Here is a 21,086-nt window from a genome sequence, read left to right as displayed (position 1 = left end):
ACGTGTATGGGCATGATTTCAGTTGTCAGGTAACGTTAAGCTAACAGTTTTTTTCCATCATGCTGGACAATTCAAATTTGTCAGCTAACGTTGTTACAACCTGTTACTAACCTAACCTGTTACATTGAGCGATAGGCCTACACTAGAAGGATGCAGTGGAAAACACAGCTAGATTATCATACCCTGTGTGTAACTAATTACATGCCTTACCCTTATTGATCCTGTAGTTGAAATTGTCTAGGAACAGGAGCACGATGCAAAATACATCCATGAGCAGGAGTCACCATGGATGCAGGGGTCACTTGCAGGTGCCAGGTGAGAGCTTCTCGCAAGATTTTGAAGTATCTCGTTTCCTCGTTCAGGAAAAAAATTATCTCGACAAACAGAAAAATAAATAAATTACTCTGAAAAACAGAAAAAATTACTCCGAAAAAAACAAAAAAATTACTCCCAAAAAAACAAAAAAATTACTCTGAAAAAAAACCCAGAAAAAATTACTCAGAAAAACTCAAGTGAATGCAATACGCTTCCGTATTTAAGGGATTCACTTCGAATTCATCAAAGTCACACATCATCCCCTTTTACACTGCCTGTACAAGTAGTAGTAACAGCACAAAATTGTCTGTATAAACAGGTCAGTCGGCAGGACGGGACCATGGGCAGGACAGGTGTGAGGTTTTGACAATGTGTTATGCGTGCAACCGACCACGGGAGATTTAAAAAGTAGCTGTTAGCAGTAAGTGGCTAACTCAAAGAAGAAGAATAGCAGCTGTAAATGTCCGCTAATTTGGAAAACAAAGAGATTCGGGGGCTCCTTACCTTCTGAGCAGGGGACGAGATCAGCAGGCATATAACAGAGACAGTAAATGATTGTAAAGCTCTACAAATGCACTAGAGGCTGACGCTCTGTGATCACACACTGTAGCAGAATGATGCTGGGCTGTTTGGTTCTGTGTAAAAATGCAGAGGAGGCATAAAGAAGGGACTTTGAAGCTATCCTTTGGCGCAGTCTCTGTAAAAATGGCTGATAATTTAAACTACTGATCGAGGCAGCGGAAGATGAGCAGCTCCCGTACTCATCAAGATAAAAATTACTTTTTGTCAATGGACTTTGAAGAGAGCAGAGATAAGTTTCACTTTTAGTTCAGTCCCCTATCAGAAAGGACTGTCTAGTGTGCGACTGGATAAATGAGACTTGGATTATACTGCATGATTTGTGTCAGTTTGTTAACCAATGTTTTGATATAGTTTCGCTGTTGAACTTGGGCAGCCTTTACTTCAATTGATCAAGATTTTTCTCCGTTCTGTGGAGGCATGTGAGTTCTGTGGAGGCATGTGAGAAAAACTAATTCGAATTCAATGAAACACTGGGTGAGTAATTGAAATAAAACTAGTCATTTTGGGGGTGACGTATTCATTTTAAGCACATAAGAGCCGTAGTATCTTGAGATCTGACAGGACTGTTGATTAATATCAGTGACATAACAACTACTGCAACAAATGCTGTCATCTGTCTTTCAATAACTTGCCTTCTGGCCTGTACTCAGGCTACAGATGGAGGACAGTGATTTGTATGATGGTCAGATATTGTGACACGTAATATTCTCCAGTCGATCAAAAGCAAATAACAAAGCAGTGTTATTATTATTACTCTATTTTTTATTGTGTTATTAAATTTCAACACTCGATGTTTCTGCTGGCTCTGGGTTGTACTGAGAAAATGTGACTCGTGTCCGTGACAAACAACTGTAACCTGTATTCTTCAACCTGGGCCTTATATTCCCATGTTTTTGTGTCTAAGAGACTTATGTGAACAACACTTTTTGAAACTGGTGCAGTTTTGAGTGAGAGGGCTGCAGCCAGTAGCAGCAAAATCTGTCCATTTCCATCCAATAAAAGAGCTTGTTTTTGCCATTGTCAGACTCAGATTGTTATTATAAGTGTTTGACAAAAATAGAAAGTATGCCTACAGAGATAGACCTTTGGTCAAAGAGTAAGGTCCTTTTTTGTTTAACCAGAAGCAGCCCTGAAATCGCTATTGCCAAATGCACCAGACTCAGTAATTTAAGCGTGTACACAGCCATCATGTTTTCACATCTAACCGGGTGAATTAAAGGTTTATTTCAACAATAGCAAAGTAGGTGATTGTTGGAACAGTTAAAAGATAAACCAAGACCGTTTTTGTGGGTTACATGTTTTTTTTTTCCGTGAATGAAGGGTGTTTCATAATGATAAAATTAATGTTAATTACATGGTAATGTAATGTTTCCCCCCTCTGTAGTAGGTGTAAAGAGGCAGATGAGACATTAACACATTCTCTTTGGACATGTTGGACGTTGTTAACTTAACCCACTAGTTGCTGTCCGAGGTGCCTCGGGTGCGTTACCTTTGGCAGTATAGAACTCAGTCCATTTCACTTGGTATGGTTGTGGCAAGGAAACTTATTCTACTTATGTGGAAGTCAGACTGTGCACCAGCATATGACATATGAATAAGAGAGCTGATGAATTTATTGTATGTAGGAAGGTTAAGGTTCTATAATAAGAATAAGATTCAAATATCTGTCAGAATTTGGAGCCCTGTACTTGAGTATCTATATATCTCTATAGCAGTAAACCCTCTATTGCTGTGTATATGTATTTATTCTACTAGTAATGCTGAAGTTCTAGGACATGTTTTTTGTTGTTTTTCTACCTGTCAAGATATTTGTTGTTAAAATGATGTACTGAGAATTTGTGTTATATTGGAAATCCTAAAATAAAGGTTAAAGAAACAAGCATTTTGGGGCTGCCTCTGGTTTTAAAAAGGTCTATCTCTGTAGGGATCCTTTCCATAGTGTTGTCAAACACTTAATATAATAGTCTGAGCCTGTCAGTGACAAAAACAGGCGCTTTTAGTGGATGTAATTTGATTTTTATTCAGATCAGTCATGTAGACACAAAAACATAGGAAAATAGGGTCCAGGTTAATAGTAGTTCACTTTCTACATACACATTACATGTAAAATGTATATTCTGTATACATTTAAGGTATATATAGAAAGATGAACGCTGTGTGTATGTCAGTCGATGGTTCAATCTCACAGTCGAACCCGATCAGTCCCCAAGGGGAGGTTAGCAGTAAAGATGTCCCTCCTACAGACCACAGCCAGGCCACATAAGATAGATAAAGCAAAATGCTCATTAGCGCTCATTTGTCATATTGATTGATCTGACGAGACGCCAACCCCGGTCTTTTATCTTTCCCAGGGAGCTTCCGGCGGAGTGGGAGAGCAGAGCCGAGGAGGAGGAGCTGGAGATCAGTGTGGAGGACCTCACGGAGGAAAATTATGTTCCCAGGAAAAAGGCCTTTCACCCCTTCAGCGGCCGAGGGTATCGACTTGGCAGGTAAGAGACTGTTGCTGTGACGATAAGTTAAAGGTTGCATTTGATAACATGATAGTTTATATGTTAATATAAGAGTTGACCTTTTTTTAAATAGTTATTTAGTTTATGAATATGGTCAGGAATCATCAAAAATGTACACGTGGAGTTACTGTTTTAAAGTAGTTTCTCAAGCCTCAAAATTCAATATACTTCCTACTTTACACCACTAGATGTCCCTCTACATCCAGGTATCAAAACACCCACAAGCATATCTGAGCAAGCACACAGCCTGATGAACTCAGAGCCTCAACATCTCCATAGCATCACTGTATGAATGCTAAATTGTCCAGAGAGTTCAAACAAATATTCAGTGTGATAGTGTCTGCTCACGTCTTGCAGTAATTAGTCAGAGAAATACACAATGCAAATGCTGTGTGCACTTTTAACCGATTCTTAATCTTCTATTTATTCCTGTCCATTCTCAGTGTTGCACCCAGAGTAGTGGCCAGGTCACCATCTGTGCACGAGGATGGAGAATCTCCTCCTATTCCCATGGTAACACTAGACCACGCCCTTCCTGTCACCTCCCTGCAGATCTGGTTGGCTGACGGCAGGAGATTGGTGCAGAGGTTTAACCTATCGCATCGGTGTGTATCACAAAGTCGAGGCCGAAATGCATGTCTTTACATCTGAGCTTCACATCATCAAATCATATTTACACATTGAATGATCTGCGTATATCTAAACACTTTCCACTCTCGCTATGCTATCATAAATCCTCTAATCTCGAGTATCGCAGGAAAGAAGTAGTTGAAGGGATGACATAAGATTTTTGTTTGGACTAGCATGGGAGGCGGCGAGGGGGGTTTGTTTAAGGATTACGTAATGCTTTGTTCTAGTCTGCTGGAGTTGAAGGCATGCTGCATGTTATATTCCCTGCCACAGTGCATGGGGCTGCAGAAAACATAATCTGAGATGTAGCAACGGAGTGGATCTATAAAATCCCCAGAGAGGGATTGCGTAACTCGGATGCAGCATTTATATAACGGGGTTAGTAGCTGAAGGATACAGAGGGCTGAACCCTTCCAACCTTCAGCCAGCCTCTGTGTGTGAGGAGTGGGGCTGCCATGAGATCGTTCGTCTATGCTGGGCCGTGATTAATAATGGATGATGTTACTAGTATAGTGCTTCACAGAGACATCATGTGTCACAAGAGAGAGTATTTGGACGGAAGGAGCAGACACAAGGGATTGTTCTAACTCTGCCTTTCTTAAAGGAGAACTTCAGTATTTTTCAACCTGGACATGTTGTTGTGTCTAAGTGACTCATGCGGTAAACTATTTCTGTAAGTGGTCCATATTAAGAGAGAGCGCTGCAGCAGCGAAATAGGCTGCAATGTAAACATGTAGCGCATATGGCGCTGTTGCTATACATCCACTAAAAAAGCTTGTTTTTGTCACTGACAGGCTCAGATTATCATTATAAGTGTCTGACAACATGGAAATGATCCCTACAGAGATAGACCTTTTTGTTAGAGTAAGATCATTTTTTACCAAAAACAGCCCCAAAATCACCAAACCCACCAGATTCCATTTAAATAAACAATGATTTTAGCATGTATAGAACCAGCTTATTTCAACATCTAACTGGGTGTATTAACAGTTTGTTTCAACCAAACCAGAATTGGTGATTGTTGGAACAGTAGGATGATGAAGCAAGACGGCTTTTTTGAGTTTTATTTTGTTTCTCTCAACTTTGAATAACGTGTGTTTTACAGTGACAAAATTACTGTTTATTGAAATGGAGTCTGGTGGATTTGGCAATCAAGATTTTGGGTCTGTTTCTGATGAACAAAACGGTCTATCTCTGTACGGATCCTTTCCTTTAGTTGTCAGACACTTAGAATAACAATCTGATCCTGTCAGTGGCAAAAGAGCATATTCAGTGGGCATAAATTGGTCGTGTTAACATGCTCACACTGTAGCATGTTTTACTGCTGCTGGCGGCAGCCCTCACTCTCAATACTGGACCAATTTATTATTTTTTTTTTTTAAAGTTGTTCCCATTAGTTTCTTAGGCACAAAAACATAAGAAAATTGCGTCTAGGTTTAAAAATACCGAAAAAATCCTTTAAGCCTGGGCCCTGCCTTTAATATTATAGAAGGCAGTATGTGCACGGTGTGCCGGTGTCAGACAGTGGGTCACTGCTGCTGCTCACTGTATGTGCTTATGCCCCCTCAAACACACACATTCTCACAGACTGATTAATTTCTGCTGGTTATTTATATCATTGTGGTGTATTTATTATGAATACAGTCTATCTGATGTTGGTTTTGTTTCTGTTTTTCCCTGTTTCATCACTACTATTAATGCAGCTGTAGCCAGTATCTCACTATCACTATCCTCATTCATATTTCAAAAAGCTACAAATTATATTCAGCAACAAAATAAGTCTGAAAGCTGGAAATCAGAACAGAAGTACAGAGAGCTGTTGCATAGAGATGATACACCGGCTCATCTAGTTGCATTGGTGTGAACCGGCAGGTTTTTAGAACGTTGCAGAACGGTTGCAAGTAGTTGCATGTTTTCACTCGTCTCATCGTGAATCTTTGGTCTGAACTGGGCTTTATGGTTATTAGTTAGAAGATTTTCAAAGTCGGCTGAATATTTAGCTGATTTCGACAGTGTAAAAACGAGATTTCTCCTTGGTTAGACACAATAGATAGATCATAAACAGACTGGATCGAGCAAAAGGTAAAGAGAAACATTTTATTTCACTGTAGGGATCTTCTCCCTAACGTCATTGGACACAAGTGTGTTTTATGCTGATAGAATTACTGTTTGATGTATTGATAATGGAGCCTGGTGAGTTTGGTTATAGTGATTGTGGGGTTGTTTCTTGTTAAACAAAAAGGTCCTTCTCCTTCATAATGTTGTCAGACATTTATATTAACATTCTGAGCCTGTCAGTGGCAAAAACACGAACTTGTAGAGGACAGAAGTTGATGGTGCCAAATTCTACAACTGGTTACACTGCAGCCTGTCTCTCAACACTAGACCAACTTACAGAATGGTTGTCTTTGTTAGTTATATAGACACAAAAACATGGGAAAATCAGATCCAGGTTGAAAAATACCTGAGTCACCCTTTCCTTATAATATTTCTTAAACCCCTCAGTCCCAATCTTTCTCTGATTTTGTCTCTAATTTTTCTCCAGGATCACAGATGTTCAAGATTTCGTGGCACGCTGCCAGAGGAGCTGCCCACCTTTTGTCCTGACGACATCAGTTCCTTTCCGAGAGCTTGACGACAAAGAATTGAGCCTAGAACAAGCCGACTTGGCCAACGCTGTCATCGTCCAGAGACCCCTGAACACACAGTCTGCGTTTGGACATTCCTGACTAAAAAGGCTCCCCCGTAATTCCCACAGCACGCCACTTACTCCCGTCACTGACCCCTCACCATGATTGCAGTCTCAAGGCCTTCTATAAGCTATAATCTTAATTTATTCTGCAGTTTGTGCTGCACTTGATGATTGTTACATATTAATCTCAGTGTGGGATTATCCACAGCCTAATGGAGATGTCGCCAGCTCGTCACCACCACAGGTGCTGGAATGCTGTCGTCAACACTATGTCTTCTCCCTCTGGAGGACAGTCTTTAACTTCCAACAGAAAGCCCCAAACCCCCAAACACCCGTGCAGATGGTCAACCATGTGTGTCCATCTGTTGGTCTTACCCTCCCTCCTTCCTTCACACACACGTGCACAATACCACCACCAGCACCACCAACCAACTCTCTAAAGTCTTCCCAAACTGTGATCACCAGTTTTTCTGCACTATTTACAGTGGATAAAATAAGGGGCTGATATCTCAATTTTGAGTTTACAATTATATTTAATGGACATGCGATGTTTTGTTTGCACATTTATTACAATTTAAAAAGAGAACAGACGACAGCTTGTTACTTGTGCTGGCCTAGTAATTGTTTCGCCTTTTTTTTTTTGCATTTGTTTGTGAACATTTGCCTTTGTTCTTGGGTCGGGGTATTTAATTCAGAATGTATAATGTATTATTTCATTTGACTGCATTCTTTAAAGACATATCACACATCAAGGTACAATAAAAATCCTCCTCAAAGTTATGTTTTGTTTTGTTTTTTTGATGCTAAAAAAACAAAGTGAAATATTTTCAAAGCACTAATGAGCATTTGTGATATTATAACTGCCCAGGTGTGAAGACTGCTGACAGATATATTTGATAATTAAGGCATCCATCAGCTCCGAGCGATGATGATTATCACAGTGATTATGACATGACACCAGGCAGCACCTTATTCCGTGTTGTTATGCAACATCTGTGCTGTCATTACAGATTTAATAGGGATTTAAAGAAGGAGGTGGGGAGGGGCTGCGAATGTCAAAGATGTCAGAAATGGAGGAGTGATTACTTCACAGTGTTGACACTAAGACACATAGTATGGAAAGCATGTATCTGAGGGTAAGAACATGGATGGATTACTGAATGGGTCAACAAGGCGCAGGCACAGTGGCCAAAAGTGTCAGGGACCACAAGGAGTGACAAAATGGCTACACAGTGACACAGGATGACCCAAAAAGACACAAAATGATCTAAAGGAGATACAAAACTACCTTGATAAGATACAAAATGACCATTAAGCGACACATAGCAACCACAAGGAGACATATAATAACCAAAAAAGACACAAAATTATCTTAAAGAGACACAAAATAACTGCAAAGAGGGCTAAAAAGAGACACAAAACAACTACAAGGAGACAAAAAATGACAACAAAGTAATGCAGAATGACCCAAAAGAAACAAAATGACCTCAAGGAGATACAAAACTATCTCAATAAGACACAAAACCATCACAAGGAGACACAAAATGACAAAAACAGCCATAAAAAATCAATTCAAAGTGACACAAATTCACCTCAATAACACACAATATTCCTCAAAGAGACATAAAACAACCACAAGGAGACACAACCTGACTACAAAGACATACAATGACCAAAATGTCACAAAGTCGACTCAAAAAGACAAAACACATTCACGAGGGGGCACAAAATTACCACTCATGCATAAAAGTGAAAACACACCAGAGCAGTGCAGTGTATCCAACTGCAATAATTACATTACAAGAAAATTAATTCTAAAAACATGGTCAACATATCACAGGACTCTGTTTACTGACTAGCTGCAGGTATTCTCTGGCTGGAGTCCACTGCTAAAAATAAAACTATCCCCAACTTTTAGTTTGGCTGCAAATCCCCGCACAATCAAACCACAGCTTTCCATAGCCTTTGCAGAATCACCACGAAGTTTGTGACCTGCTACTGTGTAGAAGAGGTCTCATAATCCACCTATGGGTATGAAGTGTAACTGCTGTGATCAGATAGTTTTGACTGGGTTGTAAAAAATCAGTGGCTTCACAACAAAACTGTTAAAAAAAAAGGCATTCAGATTCTTAATTCTTGCCTTTCTTCTTGAGTGAGACATCTTGTGCTTCTTGGCATGTGTAAGGACATGCATGTGCTTTAACATGAGTGTGTGCATGCCTCTCCCTCTCCGAGCTTTTCTGCCCGGCCTGGGGAGGAAGGCGAACGCCATTATCCATCTTCAATATTTAAAGCTTTGGGAGGGAGGGGGATGCAGAACAGGAGAGGGTTTGTATTTGCTCGTGGCTGAGGAAGACGAGATGACAGCCTCGGGGCAGTCAAGGTCAAGGGAAGAAATGTCTTGAATATTATAATCCCCTCTGAAGAATTATGAGGCCACATCTTAAGATTCTTTAACCTGAATGTGAAGGCTGCTGTGGGCATCACTTGGTTGGCAGCCAGAGGGGGTCTGGCTAAAGAGTAAAAGAGAGCACATTTCCTTTCTGCTACATATTTAATAAGGCTAAGCATGCAGGGAATTACTTTCCCTTTAACTCCCACATTTCCTTTCAGAATGACCCTTTTACTCGCGCAGCAGCCAACCTTTCATTTTGCACATTCCTCTTCACGCATTATCGGAAACATACCCGTTCTAATGCAGGTCATATGCCGGGCCCTTTCTGCAGCGGTGCCTTTTTCATTGTCAGTAATGTGGTTTTGGTTGAGGGGTTTGCACGCTTGGAATTTATGGAGAGGTCTGGGTTCACCAGCCGAGGTCTCCATGGCATGTTTGTTGTCATGCTCCGAGGAAAGGCTTACTGTGGAGAGCAAGCGGCTTGATCTGAAGGAGCTGTTTATGAAAGTGCTTTGTGGGAAAATAAAAGGCACTCAATATATCATAAGTGAAAGACTTAAAAAAGGAGCCTGTAAAAATAGCATAACAAGTATGTGTAAAACTGTATCTCATTCTTCAACCAGACAAAAATGTGCAGAGACGGCTTTCTTTCTTTTCAGGGTCAAGCCAGATTAAACTATTTCTATGCAGTTTAAAGAATAATTGTATTTTATGGAAGTAAGTGTCTCTAAATAAAAGAAAATACTATCGCACAATAAGAATCTGACCCTTCAAGATCTTATAAGATATCAAGAAAAAAATGATAAAGGTTCAATTAAAAGGCACTAACCTGGTTTTCACAAGATGTTCGGTTTATCGGCCAGCCTGTGAATCAGATGCATTATGCTTTCTGAAGGGAGCTCTCCCTTAAAATAACCTTTATGATGTCATCAAGGTTACAGGGCTCCGAAGTTCACTTTTTTAAAACATGCATGAGGTGTGAAAGAAGCAGACATGTCAGGGCAGAGACACTAGAAAGTGGCACAGAGTGAAATGAATCTGTGCGTATTGGCAAACTATTTGGCCTTAGAGGCTTGGTGACATGAGGACGACTCACAAGGCTTATTGCTAATCTGCTTTAGCTGGCAAGCTAACGTCTAACATGCTACTTTAGCTAACACAAGCCAGTTCCAATAGCACCTCGTGATTCTGTTTGATTTTTCTAAACTACTGTTTACCCCTCTCTGGCACTTCATGCTACTCCTGGGGATTTTACATGATTTCATTCGATACATGTTTTATTAAAGAGGAAACAAAAGCTAGTTTAGTTTTTAATGGTACAGTGTTCACTCAAGAGACAACACATTCTCACTCCGACCTCGTATCAACATTTGGTCATGGACTTTCCGCGTCCAGATACAACGTGAAAGGTACCCTGGGTGCGTTGGTTGGTGACGTTCTGGGATATAGTGTCAAGTTCTGCCTGTTTCATGCATTGTCTTCTTTCAAAATACACTTCCTTTTTCACAGGAAATTCACTTTTTACATACAATCTCTTTCAAAATAAAAGCACTACATCAGTACAACACCACAAATTGATTGTTTTGTTCCTTCAACAACACACGTTTGTGGTTATGTTTCGGGAAAAAAAGAACAGGCTTTGGCTTTATAATCTCGGGGGACACGTACACAACTGTTGGGCCTGCCCACCCCAGTCAGACTTTCACCGCCTTATTTTTGTTCTTGTCCTGCCATGTTCCCCCTGACACCACTGAGAGTTCTTAAACTATATTGGCGACCAGCTGCTCATCATGCGGACGTTACAGGGTGGCTTTTTTCGTCGAGGTCTAATGCCGTGAGTCACTGCCCAAGTGCCAGTTTTCGACGACTCGCAAGGCTTGTTGCTAATATACTTTAGCTGGCAAGCTAACCTCTAACATGCTACTGTAAGTGGCAGGACATGCTAACACAAGCCAGTCACTATGGCTCCCTGCTGTTGTTTTTTTCTGAGCTGTACTGTTTACTAATGCGACTCCTGGGGATTTTACATGATTTCATTCAATACAGATTTTATTAAAGGGGGTAAAAAGCTAGCTCAGTTGCTAATGGGAGGGTACGTTAACACAGTTTACTCAAGAGACTACTATAAAGAGTACTACGATCAGCTACTGCAAACCATTTGTCTTGTGGAGCAGTTTTTCTTGATTGGAGGAGGTTGAATAGAAGTGAATGATGCAACAGAGCTAATAAGTTAGAGAAGCTTCCTCCATTTTGGACTCTTAGGTCAAGACGGCTTACTGTTAGTCAGCTACCCTGTCCTCACAGAAATACAGGAAATGGCCACAACCTCTTAACACTGCATTATGTAGCAGTGCAACCTTCCACTATAGAAGTGGATGATCACTAAAATCAGATAGGAAAAAAAGTGAATATCAATATTGGTATCGGTTATTGGCCACATGAGTTGTTATATATCGGCATATCGGATATCGGCAAAAATCCAATACCATGCATAGCTAGTAACAATGACACCTTACTTAAAGTACGTAAGCAGGCAAAGTTAAAATATCTCAATGCTGAAGTATGGTCTCATACAGGACATGAACAGCGGTCTCCTGCGTGAAAGTCCTGTGTTTGTTTGACCCACCTCTTCTCCTGCCCTACTTTATTGCTCATTAGACTCCCTATTGCGTGAGATTGTCCAGGGAATTTGTGTGTCCACCACGAAAAGGGATCCTAATAGACTTTCCGTTGGCATTGTTTTTGTTCAACAACTAATCTGTGAGTCAAAGTTCACCAAAAACGGCACATATTTCCTGCGGCACCATGAGCAATCTAACTAATGTCTGTGATTTTATCTGAAATTCAAATTTCACCATTTTTGAAACGTGAGCTTCACCAGGCTTTAATGAAAGATTGTTGGATTGTGGGAAATGTAGGATCCAGTGGTTTTTGGGAGGCTAAACCCATTTAGGATCAAAAGTTTGGAGATCTGCCTTTCTATTTATATTTTTCCATCAACATTATGAAATACATCATAAATCACTGGAACTTTAACTACCCCCCCCCCACCCCCCCCCCCCCACACACACACACACACACACACTGTTAGCCGGCATTGTTATGTATTATAGAAATATATGTAACTCATGTTTAAAAATAGCATTAGATACAGCAACAGTCATAATGGTTATATGATGATGATGATGATGATGATGATGATGATGCAGTCTGGGAAATATGTAGTGTGATGCTTGAGGTATTTTCTCACACACCTTTCCAGCTCCTTGTTCCCAGGAATCATCAGGTAATTCTCCGTGACGGAAATGAAACTAAACTGCATTTTAGACATTCCGCGTGCGCTACACCACACTTCATTAAAAATGACATTCACGAGCGGAATGTTATCAGCGCGAGGATAATTATGATTTACCAATAAGATGTTCATGTGAGACAGGTGGTGTTTGAACACAAACCCATCACCATGACGCCTGGAGGCTTTTCATAGGGAATGTGTCAATAAAACAATGACGCGTGCCAAATAAATAGGGCCTGTCATGCTTGGCTCTATGTTATATCAGGGGCAGAATATTATAGAAATATTGTGGGATTGTTTATGACATGAGATTTAAAATATCAAATATGTCACTATATGATTTACAGCACAAAATAAGCCTCTGTGAAATATTAAGCTACAGAAATACCAGTATTTATAATCTTTCCCATCCAAAACGCACACACTGCTGGTGTCAACGCATCCCCAGCCATAATCCCCTCACACACACACACGCGCGCGCGCACACACGCACAGCCCACATACATGCAATCCGTTTAGTGTCATATACCGTGACGGCCGCTGCAGGGCGCAGCTCCGTCACTGCAGACTGAAAACAAGCCCGAGTGGAGACGCGCAGACCATCTCCATCCTCCGCAGTCTCCTTCTCATCCAGCCCGTCTGGCTGACTGGCAGATCACCGCACCGACACCAACTAACTAACTATACCTGCAACTGCAACCTGCTGACAGCACCGGCTGCTTCTCCATCAACACAGGGTGAGATCATTAATATGTTTTCTCGCTTTTTTTTTTAAATGAGCTTCAGTGGTTCTTATCAGGTGTGTAGAGTGGTTGTTTATGGATGCACTTACAGGAATAGTGAGATGAGGGCAGGCAACACAGTCCTGTACGGGACATCGTCGCGTTGTGCGCCCCGGTTTGCTTTTTCAAGCTGTTAAATGCTGCAGATTACAGTAACCTGGATGACATTTGATTTTAAGAAGGCTGTTTGTTTTAAAGAGCATGTGTGTGTGCATGGGTGTAGATTAAGGGGGGCACAGGGGACATGTTCCCCTTAATATTTAGGATATTAAGAGCATGTATGTGCATTTGTCTCCACCAAATAAAAGCATGGAAGTATCAGGGGACTTTTATTTTGACAGAATTAGACATTTAAACCATGAATTGATGCAGAAAAATTCACCAAAATGCAGGAAATGAAGTGTTTGATGCTCAAAATGTTCTCACAGAGGGCCCCCTGTTTCATAAGTGTCCCCTCCACCATGTTAAAATGGAACCTACAGACCTTGTGTGCTCTTGTTACATTCCCCTGCATCTGTATTCAGCTCTGCTCTTTGTGCATTACAGTAATAGTAAGATGAGGGCAGACAGCACAGTCCTGTACGGGACATCGGTTTGCTCTTTCAAGCTGTTAAATACTGCAGATCACAGTAACCTGAATGACATTTGACTTTAAGTAGGCTGTGTGTTTTAAAGACGATTGCTCAAAGCCAGAGTGTGAGCATGGGTGTAGATTAAGGGGGGGCACAGGGGACACATCCCCCTCAGTATTTAGAATATTTAAAACATGCATGTACATTTTTGTCCACCAAATAAAAGCATAAAAGTAGAAGAGGACTTTTACTTTGACAGAATAACACCATGAATTGATGCAGAAAAAGAAAAAAAAAATGGTGCATAAAGATTCACCAGAATGCAGGAAATTAAGTTGATGCTCAAAATCTTCTAGCCAAGGGCCCCTTGTTTCATATGTGTCCCTTTCTCCATGTTAAAATGGAGCTTACAGACCTTGTGTGTTCTTGCAACATTCTCCTGCATCTGTATTCAGCTCTGCTCTTGTGCATTGTCCCATTTTTGTGTTTTCATGCATGCATCAAAAGTCTTTGTCTGTGTGTTTACCTCCCTGCATTCCTGTGCTTGTATGTTGCAGAGCATGGTTGTGTCATTTTTTTGCATATGTGTGCCTGTCTGACTCTGCCCTTCCCTTCCTGGCCTCATTCCAGAGCAACAACAGCATGTGAATGGCGACGGAAAACGGCAGAGTTGTCACAGAGGAGCAGCAGGACGAGCTCCCAGCCTCTGGAGCCGCTGCTCATGTGCAACACCAAACACACACCCGGAGCCAGAGCCACATCCAGTTTCACCCTCTGACACACACCACCACCACCACCACCTCCACCGTCACCTCCCAGTGGCAGCCTCCTCGCGCTCTTGCTCACACGAGGAGTCACAGTCACACTCACTTCAACACTCCCTCACACACACAGACACAGAAGTACGGCTGCCGCCTCACACACAGCCTCTCAGCCATGGCCAAGGGAGAGAAGGGAGCTCAGGGCTCTGCAGGGAAGCTCATCAAGCCCACTGAACCGCTGTTTCCTAAAACACCTCAGCAGGTAAGCTCACCTGTTTTGTTTTTAGTGCTTCTTTTGTGTTGTAGTTATCACATGTCACTAAATCTGAGTGACAATTTTCAATCGCATCTGGTGTGTTTGCGGCTTAGTGAGGCTGTGAGTGACTTGATTGGATGAAGAGGGGAATAAAAGATGGAAAGTGTGATCTCTTTAGTGGCTAATCTGTTTGTGATTAATCAGCTGCATTGTTTTCCTGTGAACTGCAATCCCCCAGATAATAGACTCAATGCCGGGAAGTTGATTGTTTTCTTTTGATAAAGGCTGTTCCCACTGATGGGATGACCTGAGAGATGATTGCTTTCTTTTGCCTGATCAGTAAGTGATGAAGACAGCTGTAATCACGACCATAATAGGAAGCGAGACAGTAGAAAGGGAATGACTTACTCAAGTTTTGCAAAGAACAGAAGCCTGGGTGGAATATCCTGCCATTTTCTGTTTTATCTTACGTTATTTATCTCTATGAGGGCTTTATGGATGATCGCCATCTGATTGCTAGAGGGTGATAAGTCTGTGAGGTGAGCTTGTGTTTGTATAGCAGCTGCTGTGCGTTCAGAGTGATGCTCTTCAGGCTGTAAAACTGAGGAAATAAAAGACATAGACCAAAGCCTTTACGTGGTGCATTGGCCCTTTATTTAGGTAGAAACTATACTGTGCAGACAGTGTGTCAAATACTAACGTAATGCAATACCGTGGTAGTGAGTCACTTATTTTCTGTTTTGCTACTTTGACTCAGGTTGCCTCTGAAACAGGGTGACATCACTCCCTCTAACCTGTTCTGCAACTGTCTCATCTCTGCGAAACCTCCATATAATCTGCAGTGTTATTGGTTTTGGCTGAGTGGATTTGACACCTGAGATTTTGATTTTACCATAAACAAATCATGGTGATGGTAGTTTCCCTGAAGATGGCAGAACTTTACCGAGGTGAGCTGGATTGGATAGACTTTAGTGTCCCCACCAATTCATATCATACAATAGATGAACAAAAGATAAATACAGTAAATGCCATTAAAATGAAATTGAAATTACCTCAAACTAATTTCTAGAAAATCAGTTAAATTTTTTTCCAGAGTATTAATATTCACACAAAAGTTGTGGATTGAAACACACAATAATTTGAATTTCTTCCGCTGATTTTCTGTAAAGTTTGTGCTTAATTTAGATGGAAACTTTGTTATTTCCTTGATGTAAAGCAGGCCTATTCAATTGTTGATGGGTAGAGCGTGTTATTAGTTACTGTTAATGCCACTTGTTATGCTTCTGTGCATTGATAGCTCTTTTTTATCCTGTTTCTGCATTATGCTGTGCTCCTTGGTCAGATATATGATATATATACATAGACTTATTGCAGCTGGTAAAGGTGGGACTACATATGCATATATATATATATATATATGGAAGAGGCAAATGGCTGAAGATAGATTACAGCTCTGTTATGTAACAGATGTCGGGGGGTTTAAACACAAAATGAACCACTGCCACAAATCTTTGCGTGTATTTCTTAAAATCCAATATGGTGTTGATCAATGCAGTATCACAAAACACAATAATGCAATACTCAAGTGTGTCAATATTTTCTTACACTCCGCTTAACATGGCTCAACAGCCCAGTTGCCAGAAGAAAATGTTGGCATTGTACATTTCTGCAAACCACGAATATGTTACATTCGTACGTTTCATACGTGTCACATCAACATCTCTATCGTGCCGTAATATGTGAGCTGACTTTGTCATCTGAAAGGTGGGTGGTGTGTCATCGAGGCGTAACACCTGCCAAGCTGCAGACCACTGTTTGAGACAAACAAGCAACAAAGCGGTTGTGTTTTAGCGAGTCATCTCTGTGTTCCCAGCGGCTTTTTTAGGCACCAAACGTGGGTGATTGTAGCGACCTGTCGCTGTTTTTCCAGCGGCTTTTTTAGGCACGAAAAGAGGTTGTTTTTTACCAAGACATTACTGCTTTTCAAAACATGATATTTTACTAACCATAACCAAGTATTTTCCGTGCCTAAACCTAACCACACGTTAACCACAGCATTGTTGAAACCTAACGTTTCACCGTATCCGCTACATGATAATGTCCAAATCTAGCATATCTGTGGTTTTCAGAAATGTACAGAGCCAACATTTTTTCTGGCGATTGGGTTGTGTCTCAAATATACACAGCAACTTGCTCTCCTCTAAATTCCAAAAAGATGTTTTGACCCCCAAACAATGCATGTTAGGAAGGCTGGAAATATACCATTCATTTCTTTAAATTTGATGAGTTAGGTAAGACTAGAAATTTTTTAGACTTGCATGTTACTCTGAAAGCCAAGGAGCACAAGAGGGATTTTTAGTTGTATGCATGAGAAATGTCAAATAAGGATGACTAAGTGGGACAAAAGAGATGAAAGCAGCTAAATGAGACCAACTGATGGATCCAGTTAACTGCCACATGAAGAGCTTCCTGATCCATCACACAAGTACTGTGAAGTTAATGTGGAGCATGTTTGAAGGGAATGATTATAAATTCTGTCCATCTCTGGATTTTGGATCAATTCCCTGCAAGTTTAGCTGCAGCGTCACATTTTAATGGCTTGCTTCCATCACTGACATCATCAACCATCCCTTTCATGCTCATAATCCATAATCTGAATTGACGGCACAAAGCTACTGTTGTCAACTCCTATACCGGCAACCCGTGATACAACCCTGATTGTCAGAAAATCCTTCACCGCACATTTAAACTGCTTTATGGATCCATTTTTACCAGCTTAACTTTTAGCACGCCAACAATCAGTGTACACATTTTAGTTTGGAAAATAAAGCTCAGCTGGTTTAAGACGCTTTTTTCCCCTCCCCCTTTCTTTGCACTTGAATTATCCTCAAACCTGATTTAAATCACTTGCAGTGCAGTTCAAGCATTTTAAATTGTTTTCCCTCTGACGGTTAAGGATTCATTAACTTCAGAGATTAGTCTTATCTGTCCTTGTCCCTCGTGTGTTGACAGTCTGAACTTCGCAGATGCTCCCTTTAGTCTGAGCAACTATTTCTGTATATGTGTTTGTGTGTGTTGATTTGTGTGTATGTGGTGCTGTTTGTGCATCCAGACAACAGTAGAAGGGATATCCTGTTTATCCTCTTTGATGATAAGAACTCAGTAATGAGAGATTGAGAGTGTTTGCAGGGAAAGAACGAGAGTTTAGAGACAGAGAGAGAGGGAGGGAGAGAGAGTATTTTTGCACATCATCAGTTAAGCAGCATTCTCCAGACACCAAAGACTTTAATTTTTTTCTCTCCAATTAGGGGTAATTGCAGTGAGAGTGGAAGAAGAGAGAGTTTTGAAGTCGGAACCGCCGCGCAGCCTTTACTTACCTCTGACCCGCTTGTCTTGCAATTGAATAATTACACACCTCCCTCCTGGTAATTGTCGTTCTCGAACCCCTCCATGTTTTGATGGGGCGAAAAAAGGAGGAAGAGAAAACGTGAGTCGGATAATAACAGTGTGTCAGTCGCGGCTGTGGTTACTTTGGTGATTTCCCTCTTTCATAAAGTTCTGAGGGGAGTAGCTGCGGGCCAAGCCTGGGCCACTGGATGTGGAGTGACACTGTTGTGTGTGTGTGTGTGTGTGTTCTTGTACTTGCTACACAGTGAGGACTGAAGCACATTTTTAACCAACAGAGTGAGGACATTTTTGGAAAGTGAGGACATCACTTCTTCAAAGGCCTGTTTGAGGGTTTACACTTTGTTTTAGGGTTTAGGTTAAAATTAGGTTTAGAATAGGGTGAGGGTAAGGTAGGTCTAGGCAATAAAATGATAATGATAATTACCTTTTTTTTTTTTTTTTTTTACATATTTGTATTTTTTTTAAGAACATATAAACTGCTATACAGCATTACAAGAGAAGGAGAAAAAAGTATATATATGCAAGCATAAGTACACATATTTATAGATGCCTATATACACATAGAACCTTCAAAGGCTACAAGTAAAAATGTACTACATGCAAAATAAAATAAAATAGAATTAAATTAAATCAAATAGAATAAAATAAAAAGAGATAAAGTAAAATAAAATACGATAAAATACAAAATGAATAAATAAAATAAGTAAATGTGACTTACTTCACGTGGAGTTATCAATAAACTGGGGGTTTAGACTCTAGTTTTTATACATATTCCAAAAATGGATTCCAGATTCTCATAAATTTAACACAAGAGCCATTTAATATGAATCTTAGTTTCTCAAGTTTTAGATGTTGCATCACTTGCCTCAAACACTGAGTCCAGCTCGGTGGTTGAGGGTTCTCCTTCCATAACGATATTTACCTCGATATAATTTTCCTCAATAGAGATATAAGAAATCCTTAATGCAATTAAACATCTATACACTTGTAGAAGGTGGTGATAATGCGCTTTAAACAGCAGTTGCCACCCGCCATTAACCAGAAGAAGAAAGAGAAGTAGTAGTAGTAGTAGTAGTAGAAAAAGAGGAAGACAAGACTGCAGGGCCACTGCTGGTCATGTGGGCGCCCTAAGTGTAACTGATTTGTTGTTATGCTCACAAATAGGGAAGAAAAGTCCTTACATATAACAGGCATTTTACAGCAGCTGCCAGAGGCTCTACAAAGACACACACGTCTGCTTTACCTGGCTGCAAGGTCGTAAATTAGGTCATTATATGACACCTTCTGAGTAAGCTCTGCATCGATACTGATGACAGCAAGACTGTTTTGATGTTCCTGTCCCATTGTTAAACGCAGGTATGTTTAATAAGCTTAAGTTTAGAAGAACTTCACTCAGCAGAGGCAGCTGATTGTATTAATAACGGTCCTAATAACCTGAAAGGAAGCTTTGCATTTTGCTGTATTCACTGAAGTAGCAGCAGCGCAGCTCAAACCGTGTTGTGTCTGAGAGGGCCTTAACTGAGAGAGTTAATGCAATATGTATGATCATGATTGATGTTGGTGCCCCCCTCTGGTAATGGTGCCCTTAGCACAGCGCATGATGAGTGGGCACGGCAGCGCTGCAAGCCTGACTAGTAATGCATACGTAATGCGATAGTCGACTCATCCAGTGCTAATGGTGAGTTAGCACGGTAACATGACTGACTATTCGGCTATTTCATTGCATTGAAATGACATAATGTGACTAAACATAAGATGATTAAAACTGTCATACATTTCCTCGTCGGTAAACATGGTTCCTGCCTGAGTCACGTCAGATGGATTTTTATCAGCAATGAATGATCCCACGTTACTTCATGACGTCATCGAAGTCCGTCTTTTGTTATTGTTTTGATTGAGAAACAGCAGAAATGACACCTTGTGGGGGTAAAACTGATTTTCTTCCGTCTATTCATTCTCTTTGCATCGTCAACTAAAACTCTTACAAAATGTTTTTAACCTTCCTCAGAAACAGTTTGACAAGCTGCAGACCAGAATTAAGATGTATTTGTCTATTTATTGTTTTATTTTTTGAGATTTTGTACCTCAGATTTGTTAAATGTTCTGCTGTTTGGCAAATGTTGTCATGTTCTAATAATAAATAATAGTTTAAACCACAATCAGCTGTCACTGAGGAGCAAAATCAGCCTTTAAACCTGCAAGAAATAATGATTTGACCTTTTTAGTATCATAATTTTTGAGAGAAGGGAAGGCAAGGGAAGGCAAGGGAATGCGTGATGTCAGCGAAGGTCCTCACAAAGAGAGAAATACAAGAATGTGTGTGTCTGACACCAAAGGTTATACAGAGGGGGGGGGGACAGGCAGAGGTTGTGCACGGCCCCGGAGACAGTCGTAAATATTGGGCTCCCTAGACTGTGGTGTCTCGTCTTATTCATGTGTGAAGATGAAAGCTCGCCCTTCCTGCTGCACACACACACACACACACACACACACACACACACACACACAGAGTCACGTGCCTCATGGTTTTGGCAGAGGACGGTGAAGGGAAATGGAGCTGTGGATGACTCGGTGGGTTTGTCAGGCTCCTCCGTGGCCCACAGTGTCTGCACAGATTCACCACAATACAAACAGCCGACAGGGGGTCTCCTTCTGATCCTCTATTTTGCACACACACATATTTTATACATGAACATCTCTCTTATCCTAGAGTAACTGTCATTTAGAGGGTCGAAAATATGGGAAGATTAATGATCAGGAGACTATTTTTGTGTCTTTAAGGGAGTGGAATTCATAAGAAAACAGATTACCACCTACACATCGTCCACATACATCATCACAGCAAACGTAGTGTGACGTGCAAACACTTTTGCAACAATTCTTTGCAC

General features: G+C 40.8%; 2 protein-coding genes across 3 annotated transcripts in view; both read left to right on the top strand.

The window, feature by feature from the left end:
• Positions 1–7,509, top strand: part of ubxn2a (UBX domain protein 2A) — a 10,148-nt gene extending 2,639 nt beyond the window's left edge. For both annotated transcript variants that reach the window (XM_050058700.1, XM_050058701.1), the window contains exons 5-7: positions 3,249–3,386; positions 3,851–4,012; positions 6,583–7,509. In XM_050058700.1, coding sequence (XP_049914657.1) covers positions 3,249–3,386; positions 3,851–4,012; positions 6,583–6,766 — 484 coding nt within the window. In that variant the 3' untranslated portion in view covers positions 6,767–7,509. The remainder of the gene's footprint in view (positions 1–3,248; positions 3,387–3,850; positions 4,013–6,582) is intronic.
• Positions 7,510–13,026: 5,517 nt separating this feature from the next.
• mfsd2b (MFSD2 lysolipid transporter B, sphingolipid) overlaps positions 13,027–21,086 on the top strand; it is a 28,723-nt gene continuing 20,663 nt past the window's right edge. The window contains exons 1-2 of the mRNA XM_050058673.1: positions 13,027–13,156; positions 14,404–14,796. Coding sequence (XP_049914630.1) covers positions 14,422–14,796 — 375 coding nt within the window. The 5' untranslated portion in view covers positions 13,027–13,156; positions 14,404–14,421. The remainder of the gene's footprint in view (positions 13,157–14,403; positions 14,797–21,086) is intronic.

Source organism: Epinephelus moara, chromosome 12, assembly GCF_006386435.1.
Source record: "Epinephelus moara isolate mb chromosome 12, YSFRI_EMoa_1.0, whole genome shotgun sequence".
NCBI lineage: Eukaryota > Metazoa > Chordata > Actinopteri > Perciformes > Serranidae > Epinephelus > Epinephelus moara.
Note: the sequence above shows the minus strand (reverse complement) of the source record. Positions and strands in the feature narration are given on the sequence as shown.